The sequence below is a fragment of the Agelaius tricolor genome, unplaced genomic scaffold (assembly GCF_023055355.1).
Source record: "Agelaius tricolor isolate 1412-34295 unplaced genomic scaffold, bAgeTri1.0.p SCAF_3, whole genome shotgun sequence".
Lineage (NCBI taxonomy): Eukaryota > Metazoa > Chordata > Aves > Passeriformes > Icteridae > Agelaius > Agelaius tricolor.
The window spans coordinates 20,267,099-20,283,958 of NW_027269263.1; the positions used below are offsets into that span (position 1 = coordinate 20,267,099).

General features: G+C 44.7%; 1 protein-coding gene across 6 annotated transcripts in view; it reads left to right on the plus strand.

Annotated features, from left to right (window-relative positions):
• CACNA1I (calcium voltage-gated channel subunit alpha1 I) overlaps positions 1–16,860 on the plus strand; it is a 169,119-nt gene that overhangs the window by 64,514 nt on the left and 87,745 nt on the right. For all 6 annotated transcript variants that reach the window (XM_071422918.1, XM_071422919.1, XM_071422917.1 and 3 more), the window contains 2 exons: positions 15,474–15,586; positions 16,543–16,676. In XM_071422918.1, the coding sequence (XP_071279019.1) occupies positions 15,474–15,586; positions 16,543–16,676 (247 nt within the window). The remainder of the gene's footprint in view (positions 1–15,473; positions 15,587–16,542; positions 16,677–16,860) is intronic.

Below are 16,860 nucleotides of genomic sequence, written 5' to 3' on the forward strand. Positions count from 1 at the left end.
GGCTTGGGGAATTCAGATCTGCTTTCCTGCAGCTGTTTTTCTGTCCCTGCCAGGGTTAGGTGCATAATGTGCCATTAGTTTCCATCTGCTAGGGCTGGAAAGAACCATCTCTGTTTCTAAAAGATAGCCCATGACAAACTCCCCCAATGCTAAACTGTTTTTTTTCTTTTTTTCTTTTCTTTTTTTTTTTTTTTTGGAGCCATTTCACGACTAAAAGGGAAGCAGGAGAATTGTTAAAATGTGGGGAGGCTCCTTCCTATGGAAGGGTGATTCTCCCTGGATCAGGTACAAAATTGGTTGTGTTTCCATAGGAATGCCAAGTATTTCATGGGTTCCTGCTCTCCTCTGCCTTGGTTGCTTTATCCCAGTCCCGTGCTGTGTCTTGCCAGCCTGAAGTGAGAAGCAAAACCTCAGCCAGTGGGTGATCACAGTGCCTGGGTGAAAAGAGAAGGTTATGCTACTCTTGCCCCAAAGAAGCAGACAAACCTGCACATGCACGTCCATGCTGCTCCCTCTTGATGTAATAGGTAAGAAAATAAGCCTGGATTCCCAATGAAGTGCTAATGAGATTAGAGCTGAGGCAGCCAATATTTGATGGGGTCTGGGAAGGGGAGATGGTTGTCTAACCCTAACTCAAGTTGTCAGGCAGTGTTTGGAGTTCTCTGTGCTGTGGACTGACAGGTGGCTGCTTTACTCAGGACCCTGTCTGTGAGCATGGAGGGATTTCCTGGCTCCAGTGGCTTTGTTCTGGACCTTGATGGTGGTAGTTACAAGAGAGGGTGCCAAAGGATCACTGCAATTCCTTATGCAGAGCAGAGGCTTTCAGTGCAATGAAAAATGATGATTGCTTATTTCTCAGGTTCTTTTAAATTAGGGTTAATTGAAAAAAATTGGGCAGTTCTCAAAAATGGGAAGAAAAGGCCTTCTCAAGAGAGAGATTAAGTTTTCAAATAGGTATGAATGGCTTAAAATAGAGGACTTGGATAATTTAAAAAGAAGTGCATCAAATGTGTCATCAAAAAGCCTGGGCATTCTACTGAAGAAATAAATCACTTGACAGACTATCAAGCCACCTGAATGTAAATGCCTTGCCAGGGAAAGACCTGTATGAGCTGATGGTTGTCCAATGTATGTGGCCTATATCCTTGTCTATGTTACATATGCACAGGCATCCTAGCTTTGGAAAGCTGTAATGCAGCAGCCAGTAATGGGGCCAGCTTTAGTCTATCATTTCTTTTTTCTCCACTTCAAACCAAATCCTGTCAGGCAGCATGGGGAAGTTGAAAGGAAGAGTGTGAGGGGAAAAGTGTTTACTAACAGGAAAGGGAAGGATCAGGCATGGATGTGGAGTGTTTGTGGAAATAGTCTTAACGCAGGGAGGTAGACAGGACCACTAAAAGCTTTGTACATCAGAGTGCAGGCTGATGTGACAATTACCATTTGGAAACTTAAGGCTCTGTGAGGCTGAAAAGTTTTTTTGAAGTGTTGCTAAAACTAATTATCCTGGAGAAAAGAAGCTAAACTGAAACAAAGAAAAAATTATACTATGGGTCACTGTGCATAAAATATTATTAGTGCAAATTTGATTTTCCTTTGTACCCTCCTCCCCAGTTTTAGTGGCATGTGGGTGGGAAGAGTGCAGAGTGAGGCAGAGCGGTGTGAGGAAAATTGCTTTATCAGCCTGGTGCAGCATGCAGGGGTTTGAGTGGGTGTCTGGTTCCAGACCTGGCACACTGTGACTGCCCTGGCCCCCAGTAGTGCCTGGCAGGGGTGCCCACGGGGCTGCAGAACCTCAGCCATGTTGCTGTTAGCTGGGATTTGTCATTCTCCCTGATGGCAGAGGGGTGGGGAGCGGAGCTGGCGTTAGGGACAGGCTGTTCTTTCTGGGGAAGATGGGAGCTCTTTTGCAGTCACTCTGAGATTTACTGTGGGCCCACAGTGGCTGTCTCCTCACGGTGTGCCAAGTCTGGCTTTACTATCCTGACCTATGCTCTGGTTTTTCTTTCCCTTCCACTCACTGTCACAAATAATGTGGAAGCTTTTTAAGTGCAGTGCAGTGGGTGCTCCAGGCGTGCCTGGGAGGAGCCTGTGCTGCACACAATGTTCTCCACACCTGCTGCACACCCTGTGCTGCACACCCTGTGCTGCACACCCTGTGCTGCACACCCTGCGCAGGTGCTGACACCTCCTGCCTCAGCCTCTTGCCACACGAACAGGTATGGCAGCTCCTCTTCCAGAAACAAGCAGTGCTGCAGAGGGGGTTTTGCCTCTTTCAAAGAGGTGTTATGACAGGGCTGTCCCTTCTTTTCCTTGCTGATAAATTTTAAATTATTTTTGGCCCTTACCTGACTCAGACCAGACCACATGTGCTTCCTGCACAGCATTCCATGGGGATAGGCACTTGAAGCAGAGTGCATCTTGGCAGCAAAATGGATGAGTGCTTGGGGCATATAAGGATCTGTAGGAAGTAAGTCTTGAAATATAAGGGTAGGTTATGAATAAGGAGCCAAAATCTTCTGTGGTAGTTTTTCCTACAATACCTCTGACTCCATGTCTGATTGTATCTCAGCAGGAAGAATCATTCTCAGATGAATAAAAAGATTGTGTAGAGAAGATGAGTTTTATCAAGTCACTGCTAGGTGTGTTTGAAAAAGGATGCTGCATGTAGGGTTTGAAAAATAAATTTGCAGAAGTTGATGGGTCTTTCAGCTGTAGGTATCCTGAGTCTAGTAGGAGATGGTATGTTATCTCAGAGAGCAGCACATCAAGCTGCTGCTTCTGACAGGGCTGTACAGGGCAGGAAGCAGCCATCCTAATCCCCCAAGCACTGACTTATCACATATATCTGGTCACTGGTGCTCCTCCAGATGAGACTGACAATGCCTCATCTTGCTGAGCTGGGCAGATTACCAATAATTTGATGACTCTTTGCCTTGGTGATCTGCTGATCCAGGGGCTGAAATGTCTGCACCATGATGCAGCCTTCTCTGCAGGGGACCTTTGCAGGCTGCTGAGACCCTACTGGAGCCCTGCCCTCTGGCTAGGGGAAGATGGCTGGCTTTGTGCTCTGCTCACCAACATTTTGTACCAGCTATGTCTCAGCTAAGCAATCATCTTTCTTCCATCCTCATGGTGAAGTCACTTAATTGTGAGAAACAGAAGGGAAATTTTGGAAGTGTTCTGTGGAAGTGATGTAGCTAAGTATCATAGAATGGTGTGAGTTGGAAGAGACCTTACAGATCATCTTGTTCCAACTCCTTAGCCATGAATAGGAACACCTTTCACAGGACCAGGAGGCTCAGAGCCCATTCAATCTGTCCTTGAACATTCACAGGAAAAGGGACTGCTTCTTTGAGCAACCATTTTCAGTGCCTCACCACCCTTGATAGAATCATAGAATAGTTTGGGTTGAAAGGGACCTTAAAGATCAGCTTGTTCCAACACCCCTGCTGTGGGCAGGGACACCTTTGCAGTGGCAGTATTGAATCAGGGTGTACTATGCAGAGGAGGCAGGAATGTGAGGGTGGCTGACCTAGTGAAGGTAGGAGAACCTGCATGGGACAGAGGAAATGCACGTGATCCTTCGGTGATATTTAAAAATGTTAAATTAATGGATGTCTGTGAGGTACCAAACAGCAATCCAATAAAGAAGCAGTTCCTACAAAGTCAGGCAGAATGGGGAATACTTGTTAAAATTAAAACTAAAAGGCTCATAAGAGACTCTGAAAAGAGAAAAGGAAATATTTGGCATGACTAGAAAGTAAGGATGGGGTAATGGGTTAGGCTATCACCTGTGTGTCCAAAATGAAGTGAGATTAATGCACAACTGAAATTTCTGACTGGAAAGAGTATGGGGAAAAATAAGTTAGACTGTAAATAAGAAGAAGAAACATGTATTTCCAGAGGCTGTCAAAAGCTCTAGAATAGAGTGTGAAGTTGAATCAATATGAAAACAAATAGGTCACAGGAATACAAATGTGGTACCAGTCCTAAATCTGAACAGAGGCGATGAATACAACAGGCAGAAAGACATCAAAGAGGCAGTACAGCTATGCTGCCCTGATTGATGAAGGCTTTAGCTAGCCTGCCCTATTAGCAACATGCTGTGTAGGACTTGCCTTTTTCAGAGATGGTTGGTCTGCAGTCAATTGTGTTGGTAACTTGCTCTTATATATCGTGTTTCTATTAAAGGAACCTGGAGTGCCTTTGGAAAGTAGCGAATTCTTTGGCAGATTGGAAAAGAGAGAGATGCGTGGGTGTTAGACTGGTTTTAGTGTTACACTATCACAACTGTGGGCTGAGTTTTCTCTTGAGGTCCCAGTGAAGGTATCAGTGGAAGATGAGGTAGAGAGCGTGTGTCTTGTGGCTCTTGCCTGTTTATCCTGCACACCTGAACAGCCAGAAACCTCTGTGAATGCAGGGAGCCCTGCATTTTGGTTATCTATTTGCAGTATGTTACTTGCCTCTACATGTGGAACCTGGACGCTTCTCCCATTGCTCTTAGGAAAGATTTTTGGGGAAATAATTTTCCCTGTGAGCACAGTCCTCATCAAATGCAGTAGTAGTTGAGATAGAGAATGGTCTTAGGTCAACGATGCTGGAGAACAGTTTGGGAGACTCTTGCTCAGTTCCCAGCTGTGCCCCATGTCTCCTGTCTGCCCTTGGGTAAATGCATTCATTTCTCTCTGCTCTTGCTTCTTGTGTGTGAAGCAGAAATCATAATGCATCGTTAGCCTGTCCTGTTCAGTTAGATTAAAAACCCTTTGGAGCAGGCAGCATGTTCTACTGCATGTTTATGTAACATTTTGCATAATTTGATCTTGGCTAGCATCATCGAGGACACGTGGAGATACCTCATAAATAATACTAATAATATTTTAATATTGTTAATGCTTAGCACATTCACAGCATTTAACCTCCCCCTAAAACAGCACTCAGCACTGTCGACGTTGCAGTGATTGAGCATGAGTCATGTTGGCTCCTTTCCCTGGCATGGTTCAATCTGTCAACTAGCCAGAAAGCTGAGGCCTTTAGTGAGCATGTACTGGGTGTCAGGAACACCTGGATCTTAATGCAGCCCTGGCAGTAACTTACTGTGTCATTGCTGGGTAATGTTTGTTTGTTTGGGGGTTTTTTTAAAGTGAATTCTGGTCTTTGGCCATCTCACTTGAGATAGTGGGAGCCAGAGGCTCACAGAGCTTTTCTGTGTTAGAAATTAAAAGGGTTACACATCTTGAAAACCAGTCTCTAAGAAGCTCATGCATTGGAAAACCCAAACTAGGGGACACTTTTGAAAAACCCTGCTCTTCTTGTGCTTGTTTTCTAATCAGGAACAAAGGGGAAGGATTTCTGTACCTTAAGAGGTAGATGTGGAATTCAGTAGAAGTTCACACGGTGTCTTGAAGGAAAGTACTAGAAGATTTATATAATCTCATTTTCTCTGACTGCTCTTTGTTGCAGGATGTAAGAGGAGGGATGGAAAAGAGACCAGATGTACTAGGAGAGTGCTGACACATCTGCTCAGCCACCACAAGGTCTCTTTTCCTCCTCAGATGAGAAGCTTAAATACTGAGGATCTCTCCCATCCTTTGTCACACAGACACATCAGGACCTTACTTTCCAGGAGTGCATCCATGGCCCAGTTGTGTGCTCGAGGAGGTTCCAGCAGCTGCTGTGAGCCTGTATGCTGGCTGGAGCTCCCAGCTTCCAGTTATCTGCTGAGACAGACTGGCTCAGTCATTTGCAGTCTTTCCTCCAGGCACGTGTCCTGCAGGACATCAGTGCCAAATCTTCCCAAACACCCTCTGGGAACCAGGGTAGACTGGCAGCTGCAAACCTTCAAAAGAATTAAAACTGAGAAGGAAAAGGTATTCAAAATAGGGGGTACTGACAACTTAAACTCTGAAAATTATGCTTTAATTACAGCCAATAATTGAAACAAACAACAGGAGTTTTTATCCAGCTCTGTTACTGCCCTGCATTTTGCCTAGACTGTATCCAATTTCTTCTGAATGACCTTACCTGAGCACTCCCTACACTTCTGAATTAATCTTTATTTCCTTTGCTGCAAAGCTTTGTCCCTGCATGTCTTTTTTTATTATTATTTTTTTCTGTTCTGAAGCACTTGTCAGTAAAGCCTGCTAAGCTAAGCACCGAGCATAGGATTTAGTGCTGCTCCAGCCACTGAAAACATCATGCTGCCTTTCTTTCTGCCCCTCTAATCTAGGATTTCTACTAGAGGCAGAGTGCCCTCTAAGATAATTTAGCCTTGGAAACTGGCTGTATGGAGGAGCAAGGTGCTCACTTCCACGTCCTTCACCAGGTGATGTGCTGGGGTACACGATACTGCCCTGAAACCTGCAGAGAGAAGAGCCCCTGTGCAGAAGGGCATACACACCTTTTAAAACTGTGAGAAGGTCCTTGATCTGCCTTTTGTATTTTCATTGTCATCTTCACATTCTTGCCAGGCAAGATGACCTTTTATTAAAGGTGCCCTGCACTCCCTTCAGACATATTTGAGTTGTACATCCCTCTAAGCTCAGCTTGCACTTGTGTGGCCTTTGACAGGGATAGATGGGAAGCTGCAAAGAATGGAAAAAGTAGTTTTTAACATCTGAAAACTACCATGGACTAGACAGATGGAAATGCTGAACAAAGAAACCAGTGCAAGGAAAAGGAACAGGAGCACAGTTATTGTTTGGTGGTGGGCCTTAGCCCTTTGGTGCTGGTGAAGTTTCTTCTACCCTAATTCTTCTCCAGGGAAATGGCTTCTTATTCAAAGACATTCCATCCTTCCTTTGTATATGCTGTAAAGTTCAACACCCAGGACCCAAATCTCTGTCTTTCATGGTTCTGTGCCTACAGTCTGGGGGTGGTGACTCCCAGCTCAAGCCTGGGCAGTGACTGGGAGCTGCATCGCAGCACCTGCTTCAGGAGGTTCACTGGAATATCCTCTTCATGCCCCACAGATGGCTTCCCAAGGCACACAGAACCTAAAACCCACAACATGAGGACAGACCCTACACCCATTCATAAACAAACCTGACAACATTAGGAGCAGTGAGGGGGCATAAAAGTAAGGCTTTCATTTTTAAATTTCTCTTCCCTGCCCTCATAAATCTAACATTGCTTGTTCTTTCCTCTTCCTTCCTTGAAATTGAGTCAGACAAACACTGCTGTTCTGGTGCTGTATTTATTTAGTGTTTAGGTCTAGTGGGCCCACCCAAGATGAGGACCCTGTTCAAACCTCTCATGATCTGAAGGTAAAAGAAGGGACTGCAGCACTACCAAACCTGGCAGGATTGTTGCATCAGTTTGACAGGTGCTGAGGAACACTTACACAACTTTGGATGAAGCTGCAGGGTGACAGGACAGTGAAACACAGAAGCAGAGGGAGGACTGGAGATATTTTTTTCCTTTCCCTTTGCAAAACACCTTTTTATACTTTAGGAGGAAATTTCCACCAAGTAAGCTTGGCCACAGCCAGATTAAATCTGATAAAAAGTGGCTCAGGCTCTGGTTAGAGAATGGTGACTACACCAGTCTCTCTGATCATGTCACTTCCTGGGGTTGTGCAGGATGGGGCACTGTACCAGAACATTCAGCTACACTGGTAAAATTCACAGTTCATCATTCTGGAGCACATTTCTAATTGAAATCACTTCTGGACTACAAATACTTTTCTGTTTTGGCCTGCCAAGTTTAGCTCTTCTCTGGAGCAGAGGTCCAACTGAGTCCAAAATCAAAGCCTAGCTCTTCCAAGGTCCCTACTTTGCCACTGCTGTCAATAGGGAATTGCTTGTGCTATGTGAAATACCAGTAAACAATAAGAACTTTAAAATTTGGACCTCAGTTTTGTGGTTCAGGGGGTTTTCTCAGCTGGTCCTTCTCTGGTGTCTGTTACTCCTGTGACTCCATTTGCAGCAGGAAGCAACTGCTGGATCTGCCAGTCTGACTAGGAGATTTTGGAGCAAAATTCTTTCACCTGTCACACAGCATAACAATGTTCCAAGCTGCAGTCCTATAGCCTCATGCTGTGACCTTCTTGAAGCTCCTACTGTGAAGCCAGGTCAGATTTTGGACAGCAATCTGCAAGGCAGAGCCAGAATGCTGCAGGAGGCACCATTTGGGAATCAGCAGGAGGTGTGATTCCTCAAGTCAGTCTTGAACTGGTTCCACAGCATGGTGGAGTATTGCTTTCCTGGCAGGAAAGACAGGCAACCTCAATCCCAGCCATCTGAGGATATTGAAAAGCTCTTTCTCCAGGAACAGTCATTATCTCTAATACCCTGCTTAAGTTTAAACTTGGGTAATTACTTTCATCTGACCTAAAAAAAAAAAGATTCTTAGGTGGATTTTTTCCTAGGTACACTATTTTTTCATGCTTTCTGTAGTAAACAGCTTTGTAGGAGTGCTGCACACTATTAAACAGATGCTCTGTTGCACCCTGAAAGACAGATGCAATTTGGAGGTGGGTCATTATCAGTTGAGAAGCTCTGGGGCTCAACTGCTGCAGGCAGGAGGTGATCATTAATAGCAGGGCTGTGCAGCAGCAGCATTGATGAGGATGCATGGTATTTGTGAGATATTTGAATAATTAGTGCTGGGATGCACACACCACTCCTGGAGGAAACACCAGGCTGCCTTACCAACGTCTGTCCACGTACATGCTGTGACAGAGAGGCAGAATTCTTGGTGTAACTCATGCTAGCTTTAGTACCAGTGAGTCCTGGTGGTGAGGGGTGTCTGAAAGAAGCCTTGCTTTTCCCTGCAGCCTCCTGTTTGATTAGGGGCCCTATATTAGGTCAGAGATCTCCTGTTGTCTCCCATTTCTGGAGTATCTGAAGACTTGTCTCATTGTGTTAATACCTCTTTTTTCTTCAGGTTCTTTCTTAGCCCTTTAATCTTCACTGTATGTTTTTCCTGACAGAAATTTCTTACTACTATTTTTGGTTTTAGTGGACTTAAGAGTTTAATGGATGCATTTAGAACATCTGAATAAATCATTATGGAAAGAGTTTTAAGAAAGGAGATAGTTGCTTCTTCTTGTTTCTGTAATAGAAAAAAAGCAAACCTAACAAAATTTTTCAAAAGCTATCTACAATCCTTGCCAGACTTTGAAGGGGAATATGATGTGGTGCCTGAGAAACAACTGACTTAAATTCAAATTTAACTTAGAACCTAATGAAAACGGAGCTATGCATCCAAAATTCTGTGTGGCCTCATACAGGACCCACTTTCTGAGCATCCCTTAGAAGTAAGATCAGAGGGTCTGACCAATGGTGCTTTGTTTTTTTGGTGTTCATCTGATTTAACATGGGAACAACTGAATCTCTGTCTTTTGTAATGAACCTGTCCTTGATAGAACATCCCTTCCAAAGGGCAGAAACACAGAAGCATTGCCAACCATGGAAAATTTCTCTACTGCATCCCCCTTCTGCAGTTTCTTGTCCTGCCTGCCAGTAACACCAACACAAGTTAAGCCTTCCCCGATGCCTCTCAAATCAATGTTTCACTGCACTTGGCTGTACCACAGTCCTTCCCTTGGCATCAGTATTGCTGAAGGCTTGAAGACCTTAGCAATGTTTATGTCAGGTGCCTGAAGCTCAGGTGCTGCTCTTTCATGAGAAAAGTGTTTAAATGATGGTGTGGTGGAAGCAAACGTGGACAAGATTGCACAGCATGAGAGCACTCAAAGCATGTCAACCTTGAGTGCTTGCAAAAAAGCTTTATAAACTGCCCTTGTGGCTTGGCCACCATGAAATGCCAACACTGCAATGCTGGGTGTTGGCATTTGATTTCCAACAGAAACTCAGAACTCCAACCCGGGGTGTTCTGTTGAGTCAAAAAAAACCCAACCTTTTTTTCTGTTATGTTGAATTTTTTCTTTGCATTAAAGAAGACATAGAAGAAATGCTTCAGTCTTAACAAATTAGGATTTTTAAAGTTTCTTGTTTGAGAAAATGTTTTGATTGTTTTGATCCATTTGAACACAAACACATTTTGAGAGGTATTTTCCTTCACATGAACACAGTGTTACATTCAATTTCTTCTAGTGAGTTAGCTCACAGACTGAGCTGAAGAGAAAGAACCCTGTTGATTCTGCCAGCTTATTTTGTAGGAAAAGACAAAACTCCCATGTATCAACACAGAAGGAAAAGACCCCACAAAAGCTGAGTGTTGATAAGAAAAAGTGGGAGGGGGCAAAAAGTGAAACTTGCCTGTGAAAACATTTTCAAAAGACAACAGCAAGGAGGTAGAGAAAATGAGCATTTCTTTCCTTGGGGCTGTTGCCTTCTCCGACCTTTTCAACAAATCCCTCCTTCCATTATAAATGGAATATTAACTGTCCTGCTTCAAGTACAGCATCCTACTGGCTTCTTGCAGGACAGTCACAAAGCAGGGGAGGAAAGTAGGGAAGGAACACAACTCTGTCCTTAGCTTGTTTCAAAAGGTGGGCAAGAATATGTAATCACTGCAGACTGGAATGACAGGGTGAAGCCATTTAGCTGGTGGAAGGATGGTGGGATGAGTGCTAGGTGGGGAGGAGCCCAGGGGCAGCAGAGAGGAGTGCTCATGCAGATGTGGTGCAGTGTCCTCAGCCAAGCCTGCCTGGCAGCAGCTCAGAGCTGGGAGGCCACAAGGAGTTGTAGGAGGGGTGGCTGGTGTTTGGGATGCATTGCATGGGGCTCCATGTTTCCACTTGAGTCACTGAGCTGTTCTTCTCTCCATTTTGGGGTAGGAACAGGTTCTGCCATGACCAGCCATACCACAGGGCTGGCAGGCCTTCCCCCCTTGCTGGAAATGCTTTGTAGTCAGGCATTTCTCTGCACGTTAAACAGGTCTGAGATAGTCAGGACTTTCATTGGCACCAGGCATACCCTAGGAGTAGTTTGGAAATAGCAGCAGGAAACACTGAGGGGTTGTCATGCCTATAAAGCTTATATATTTTCTGTGCTGTTAGGAGTGCCTGCCAGCCTCTGGGGAGCTACTTGTGCCTCTGCAGCTGATGACGGAGGAAGAAGAGGGGTCCTCAGAGCACTGTTTTATTTTGCTCTGTTGTGTTTTTGTCAGTGATAGAAAATAGAGATTAAGGTCAATCCCAAGAACCTTAAGTGGTACTCAGCTTTTTAGGTGCAAGGTTTTTACAGCTCCAGCACAGCAGACGTTTCTCCTGCTATTTGTCATTCAGAAATTGAGCCCAAAAGCTTTGCCTGTCTCCCATCACCTGTTTCTATCATCATTTTCCATTATGCACAGTTGTGTTATCAAGCACTACCACAAAACATGTTCCAGAAACATCTGCATATCTCCTTAAGTATCCTGTAGCTTGTGGCTTTCGGTGCATCCCATATGGTTTGGGGTGAATGATGGGTCTCTCCTGGTGTGTGCTGGTAATGTGTGTCCCTGTTGAAGCCTGTATCCTCATCCCAGAGTTGCCTTGACCATAGGGAGACAGGGTGTGGAGGGTCAATAGTTTCACAGTGGCTGTCTCTGGCCAGCAGCTGGCCAGGCCCTGCTCAAGCTGCAGAAGGACAGGGCTGGTGCCCAGCAGCAAAGAAAAGTCTTGCTGCCACAGGCAGGCACCAGCTATAGAACCAGTGAAAGTTTACGAGGCAAAGTATAATCTAGATATGGACCTTGATGTCTCCAGACAGTGCTGAAATGAACAAAACTTTTTTAAGGAGGAGAGACTTCTGTGGATAATGAGACCAGCTCATGGTTACTCAATGATCCTTGTGGATCCTCCCAGCTGAGAATATTCTGTGATTAACTCAGGAAATACTTATTTTGCTGTATTTCTTTTTTCAAATGAGGGCCATGGTCCTTTTATCTGAAAGGGTTTGAATCAGCTATGAACTGCCACAGTTAGTGGGGAAAAACCCTCCCTTTAGGGGCAAGTTATTACATAGTGGATTCCTGTGAATTTTCTGATGCACCTTGTGGTGGCCAAGGAGAGAAGCTGACCATGGGCAGAATTTGTGTGGGTCTCCTTTTAGTTTTTCAAACCATTTGGAGGCCCCAGAATTCACTGGGAAAGATATTGGGAATGAGGCTGTGGGAAGGGAGAGAAACAGTGAGGAAGGGCTGGAGCAGGGCGGGGAGAACATGTGCATGGGTTTGCTTGTAATTAGGAGATTTAAACTTTGAAAGAAGTTAATTAATAATGAAACTTCTGACTGAATGATGCAGATTATGAAGACTGGCTTTGTCAGCAGCTGCAATTAATTACAGGCTCAGGCACAGAGAAAAGGAGGGGGGTGAGGGATGTGGGAGAGGGGAGGCATCACCAAAAGAAAGATGATAAACCTGGCTGCAGGCTGTTGCTGTGGTGACAGGAGGCAGTAGCTGTGGTTGACAACGGTGACACATTGAAGGCAGCAGATAGTCCTAATTACCCCCTCCACCGACCCAAGCAGGCAGCAACCCCTCCTGATTCAGGGTAGGAGATGCTCTGGTTTTCTCCTTGCACTTTGTTCTTTTCTGCTGTAGGTTTGATGTGCTTTTTCAGTGTTTCCAGCTGCTCTGAAAGGAAAACTGAGGGGCAGTGGCTTTTTCTAATGCCACTGTAATAGCCTGGGAATGGCCAGTGGTTCTGTAATATTGTTGGGAAGCCTGGACAATGCTGGCAAACTCTGAGAGCCGATATCTAAAAAGCAGGGGAGAAGAAATCATCTGCAACTGGCCATGGCATTTTGAGCAGGAAGATGAGATGAGATTGCACAGCTGCCCTAAGTTTCAGGCTTTTTGGGAGAGCTTGCCATGTCTTGTTAGGTCTTGTGCTTCATGGTCTCACCAGAAACTGACAGCCCCCTGCCATGGTCTGCATGGCCTTTTGGGGGGCTCTGCAAGGAAACATGGAAGTGTGCTGCCCTGGCATTGCTGCTGCCAAGGCACGTGCATAGAAGTGTAGACCTGTGTTAGATCAAAACTCCTGACTTTCCTGAGTTGGGCTGTAGTCAGAGTAATACTCTTGGCCTCCAAATCTCTTGTCATGTTTTCTGGAGAAAAAAAAAAGACAACTGGCTTTTAAAACAATTTCTGCTTTTCCTTTGTCATGCATTAATTTGTTCCAGGAAGGTTTGAGGCCCTGGTTTTGTCCACATATCTTCTGACCTCCTTATGCCCAGGGAGAAGGACTTTTGCAACCATTGGCTCAGACTGCTCTGTAACTGTTTTAGCCTCTTGAAGAATGTCGTTCAGCACTGACCTCTATCAGGGCTTTACTGGTGCTGCCTTTCCAGTCACTGTCAAAGCACCTGCAAAAATGGAAAGGCTGAGAGAGCTGGGGCTGCTCAGGCTGGAGGAGAGATGGTTTAGGGAGCTCTTATCCATGTGTATTGATACCTTATAAGAGGAGTAAAGGACACAGCCTGCTCAGTGATGCCCAGTGACAGGCCAAGAGGTAATGGTCACAGCCTGAAAAGTGGGATATGCCCTATTTTAACTTAAGAAAATACTTATTTTCTGTGTAAATAATCAAATACTGGAGCAGGTTGCCCAGAGAGGTTTTGGTGCCTCTATACCTGAAAACATTCAAACCCCAAGTGGATGCAACCGTGAGCAATCTGCTGTAGTTGATGCTACTTTGAGCAGGAAAGGTGGACAAGATGACCTCCAGAGGCCCTACAACATCAACCATTCTGTAAGGGAATGGTGACACCAAAAAGATTTTGAAGAGTTCAGAAAAGGAACTGCAGTCTTATCTAAAAACCCTGTGTGAGCTAATGGAAACCTCTCAAATTGCTTTCCTGGCCTTCAGATCTGATTATTAAAGAAATGTGCAAGAAAGAGGGAGGTGGCAAGTTGAAGTTGTGTTGCATAGACCTTGAGGGAAAATACTTGGTGCCCTTTTGGTGCATTCCTCTCAGAAAAGGGCCTGGTTTTGAAGCCTACATTGAGGGTGGGCTTGATGTGCATGACTTTGTAGAGCACAGAGGATTAACTTTGTGAGGGATAGCGATAACACATTCTTGAAATCACATTTGAGCATAATTGGAACAGTAGAACTAGTGCCCTGCTCTTGTCTGATTTTGCAATTGAAGGTAGCTCACCACAAACCAGGTGGGGGAGAAGAGAGAGAATTAATAATCTTCTAGATCAGATTGTGCAGTTTAGTCATAAATCACTGTCAGAGAATGAGCATGGAAGAGCTGCTCAGAACAAACCACAGAAGCTGGATGTCTTTCAGAAGTGATCAGAGATACAGGCTGCCCTTTTAGATTCAGTACTGAAAGGACTGAAAATGGATGCACTCAGTGGGTTGGATTTTAAGTTGATAATTTTATGCCTCTTCTATTTAAAAAAAATTAAATTGTCTGACAGTGGAGACTGGGCAGATATGTTGTTGTGAGGTGTGTAAAATGCCCAAGAACGTTTCTGCCAGAGGCTGGAGGTCTATTTAGTCTACATCACTGCTTCGCAATGAGAACACTGGAAAGTACAGCACAAATGTACCCACTTTTAGAGCTAAAATACTGTAAATGAGTTCTTGGATAAGTGTGTATCAGGCTTTAAAACTCCTTCACGAGGAGAGGGATGGTGAGAGGGGGCAGCTGGAGTGTGTAGAGTACAAGGGTCACACAAATACACCATTTTTATCTACTTCTCTAATACATAAATGAAGTGGCACTTGACAAAATTATAAGACAACAAATTAATAATAAATAGGAGGGAACAGTTTTTAATGTAAAGTATAATTAGCCAGTGTAGCTCCGGGCTGCTAACTATTATCAAAGCAGATATTTTAGCAAGATTATCAAGAAAGGATTCAAATGAATAAGCAAAGCATCTGCAGGGACACCAGTGTATCTGAGAAAACAATTATAAGGACTATCAATCCTCATGCTTTAGGGCATAAACAGATCACCAGCTGGGGTCAGAAACACAAATTCTCCTTATAGTTAGTGAGTAACTTGGGCATGTTGCGGAGTTTCATACAGCATGGGTCACTGCTGGTAACATAGTGACAGGATCAGTGGCACTTCTTTACCCCCAAGTTTCTCTGAGAGGTGACAAGCGAGTTCCAGTCTTCCCAGAAGGGCAATAATCATGTAGAGATCAATCTGCCCATTTTGATTTAGATGCCTTGATCTTGGAGGTCTATGATAAGTTTAGGTATAGTCCACCTTGGAAAGTCTCTTCCATGTGTTTGGAGTATTCAGTAAACCAATGAGGGAAGGGACTCTGCAAACCAACAGGAGAGGAGCAAGCATGTGTTTGACTATGGCAATGATTTGACTTGTGTAAGTACTTGAGGCCTCTTGTGCTACCTCTGCTTTCCCTTTTATAAAAGAGTTTTGGCTTAATCAAGGAACGGAGTAGTGATGAACTGGGTGCAGAGAATGTGGGAATGTAATAAATCAGCCTACCAGCACTTCTTTCCCTTAATCTTCCTACATTTTTACTCAAGCCTAGAGCAAGCTTATCTCAGCCATGATGCTTTTGCAGAAGTTTTCCTTGACTCTCTTCCACCTGGTTCGAGTGTGTCAGCATGATGGTGATTTTGCTAAACTGTGTTACCCTGGGAATGTACCAGCCATGTGAGGATATGGACTGTCTCTCTGACAGGTGTAAAATCTTGCAGGTAAGCAGATTTCCTTCTCGTTGTGATGGTGCTTCAGTCCAAGTCACAAATTTTCATGCACGCTTTCCTTCAGCGTGTGGGCGATGCCCTCCCGGAGAGGCTGGCAAGGCTGTCCCTGGCAGTGAGCTATCCTGCTGTAAAAGTCAAGAGCTTGCTTTGAGCAGGGGAATGGGACAAGAGAGAGAATGAATGAACTTTGCTTCTGACTTTGCAATACTGAACACTTGCTAATATTCCTGAACCTGCATGTAAGCAGGGGTTTCCTGACACAGACACCCACAAGACACGTGGGTCAGGGTTAGGCCAGGGAGAAATAACTGAGGTTACACAGCCCAGGCAGAAGGGAACAGCAGCTCCCAATGCATTTGGTAGTTTGGTGATGTGCAAGACTATTACTGATTCAACAGATAGTGTGGAATTCAGGATGCCCAAAGGAAGAGCATATAAAGAGAATGCTTAGAAGGGCCATGAGTACATCCAGACTGTAAGACATCAGCTATCATCCACAGTGGCTAAGGCTTTCAGCTATCTGAAGCTTCTCTCTGTGATGGGTGTGTGCTGTCCAAGCTGTGTGGGAAGCTGCACTATGTCCTCAGCTGAGCCATCTGCAGCAATGGGATGAGGAGTCCCTCTTGGGGGGATCTTGGGGGAAACAGTGTTTTCCTGGCCAGGCTTAGATCTGCTGGTGCTGAACCAACACCACTTTTCAAGTCTATGTAAGGAGTCTCTGAGTCTGCATCAGTTACTTCACCTGTGGGTGAAAAAACTATAAAAGCCCTCACTGAGCTTGAACAGCAAGAAACCGTGATGCCAGGGCAACATGGAAGAAACTTTTCCAGCCCTGCCTTGATCTCATTTTCAGGAGTGCTGAAATTAGTATTTTTCTCACATTCTGTGTTTGAAAGTCCAAGGTTGAGAATGCTTGTCAAATATGCTCTTGGGTTTCTGTTTGGCAGGTGTTTGATGATTTCATCTTCATCTTCTTTGCCATGGAAATGGTCTTGAAGATGGTGGCCCTGGGGATCTTTGGCAAGAAGTGTTACCTTGGGGACACCTGGAACCGCCTGGATTTCTTCATTGTCATGGCTGGGTAGGTCGATAATTTCTGGGTTGGTTTATTTTGGGCTTACTAGAGTCTTGTATGGAACAGAAATGATGTGACTGAGGAGAAAGTTTCCACTCTGGTGCTACTCTGGTGCAGCAGCCAAGCTGGATTTGGGCATGCTGGGGTTAGCAGCCAATGGAAGAAAGAGCAGACAAGGTAGCTCAGCTCC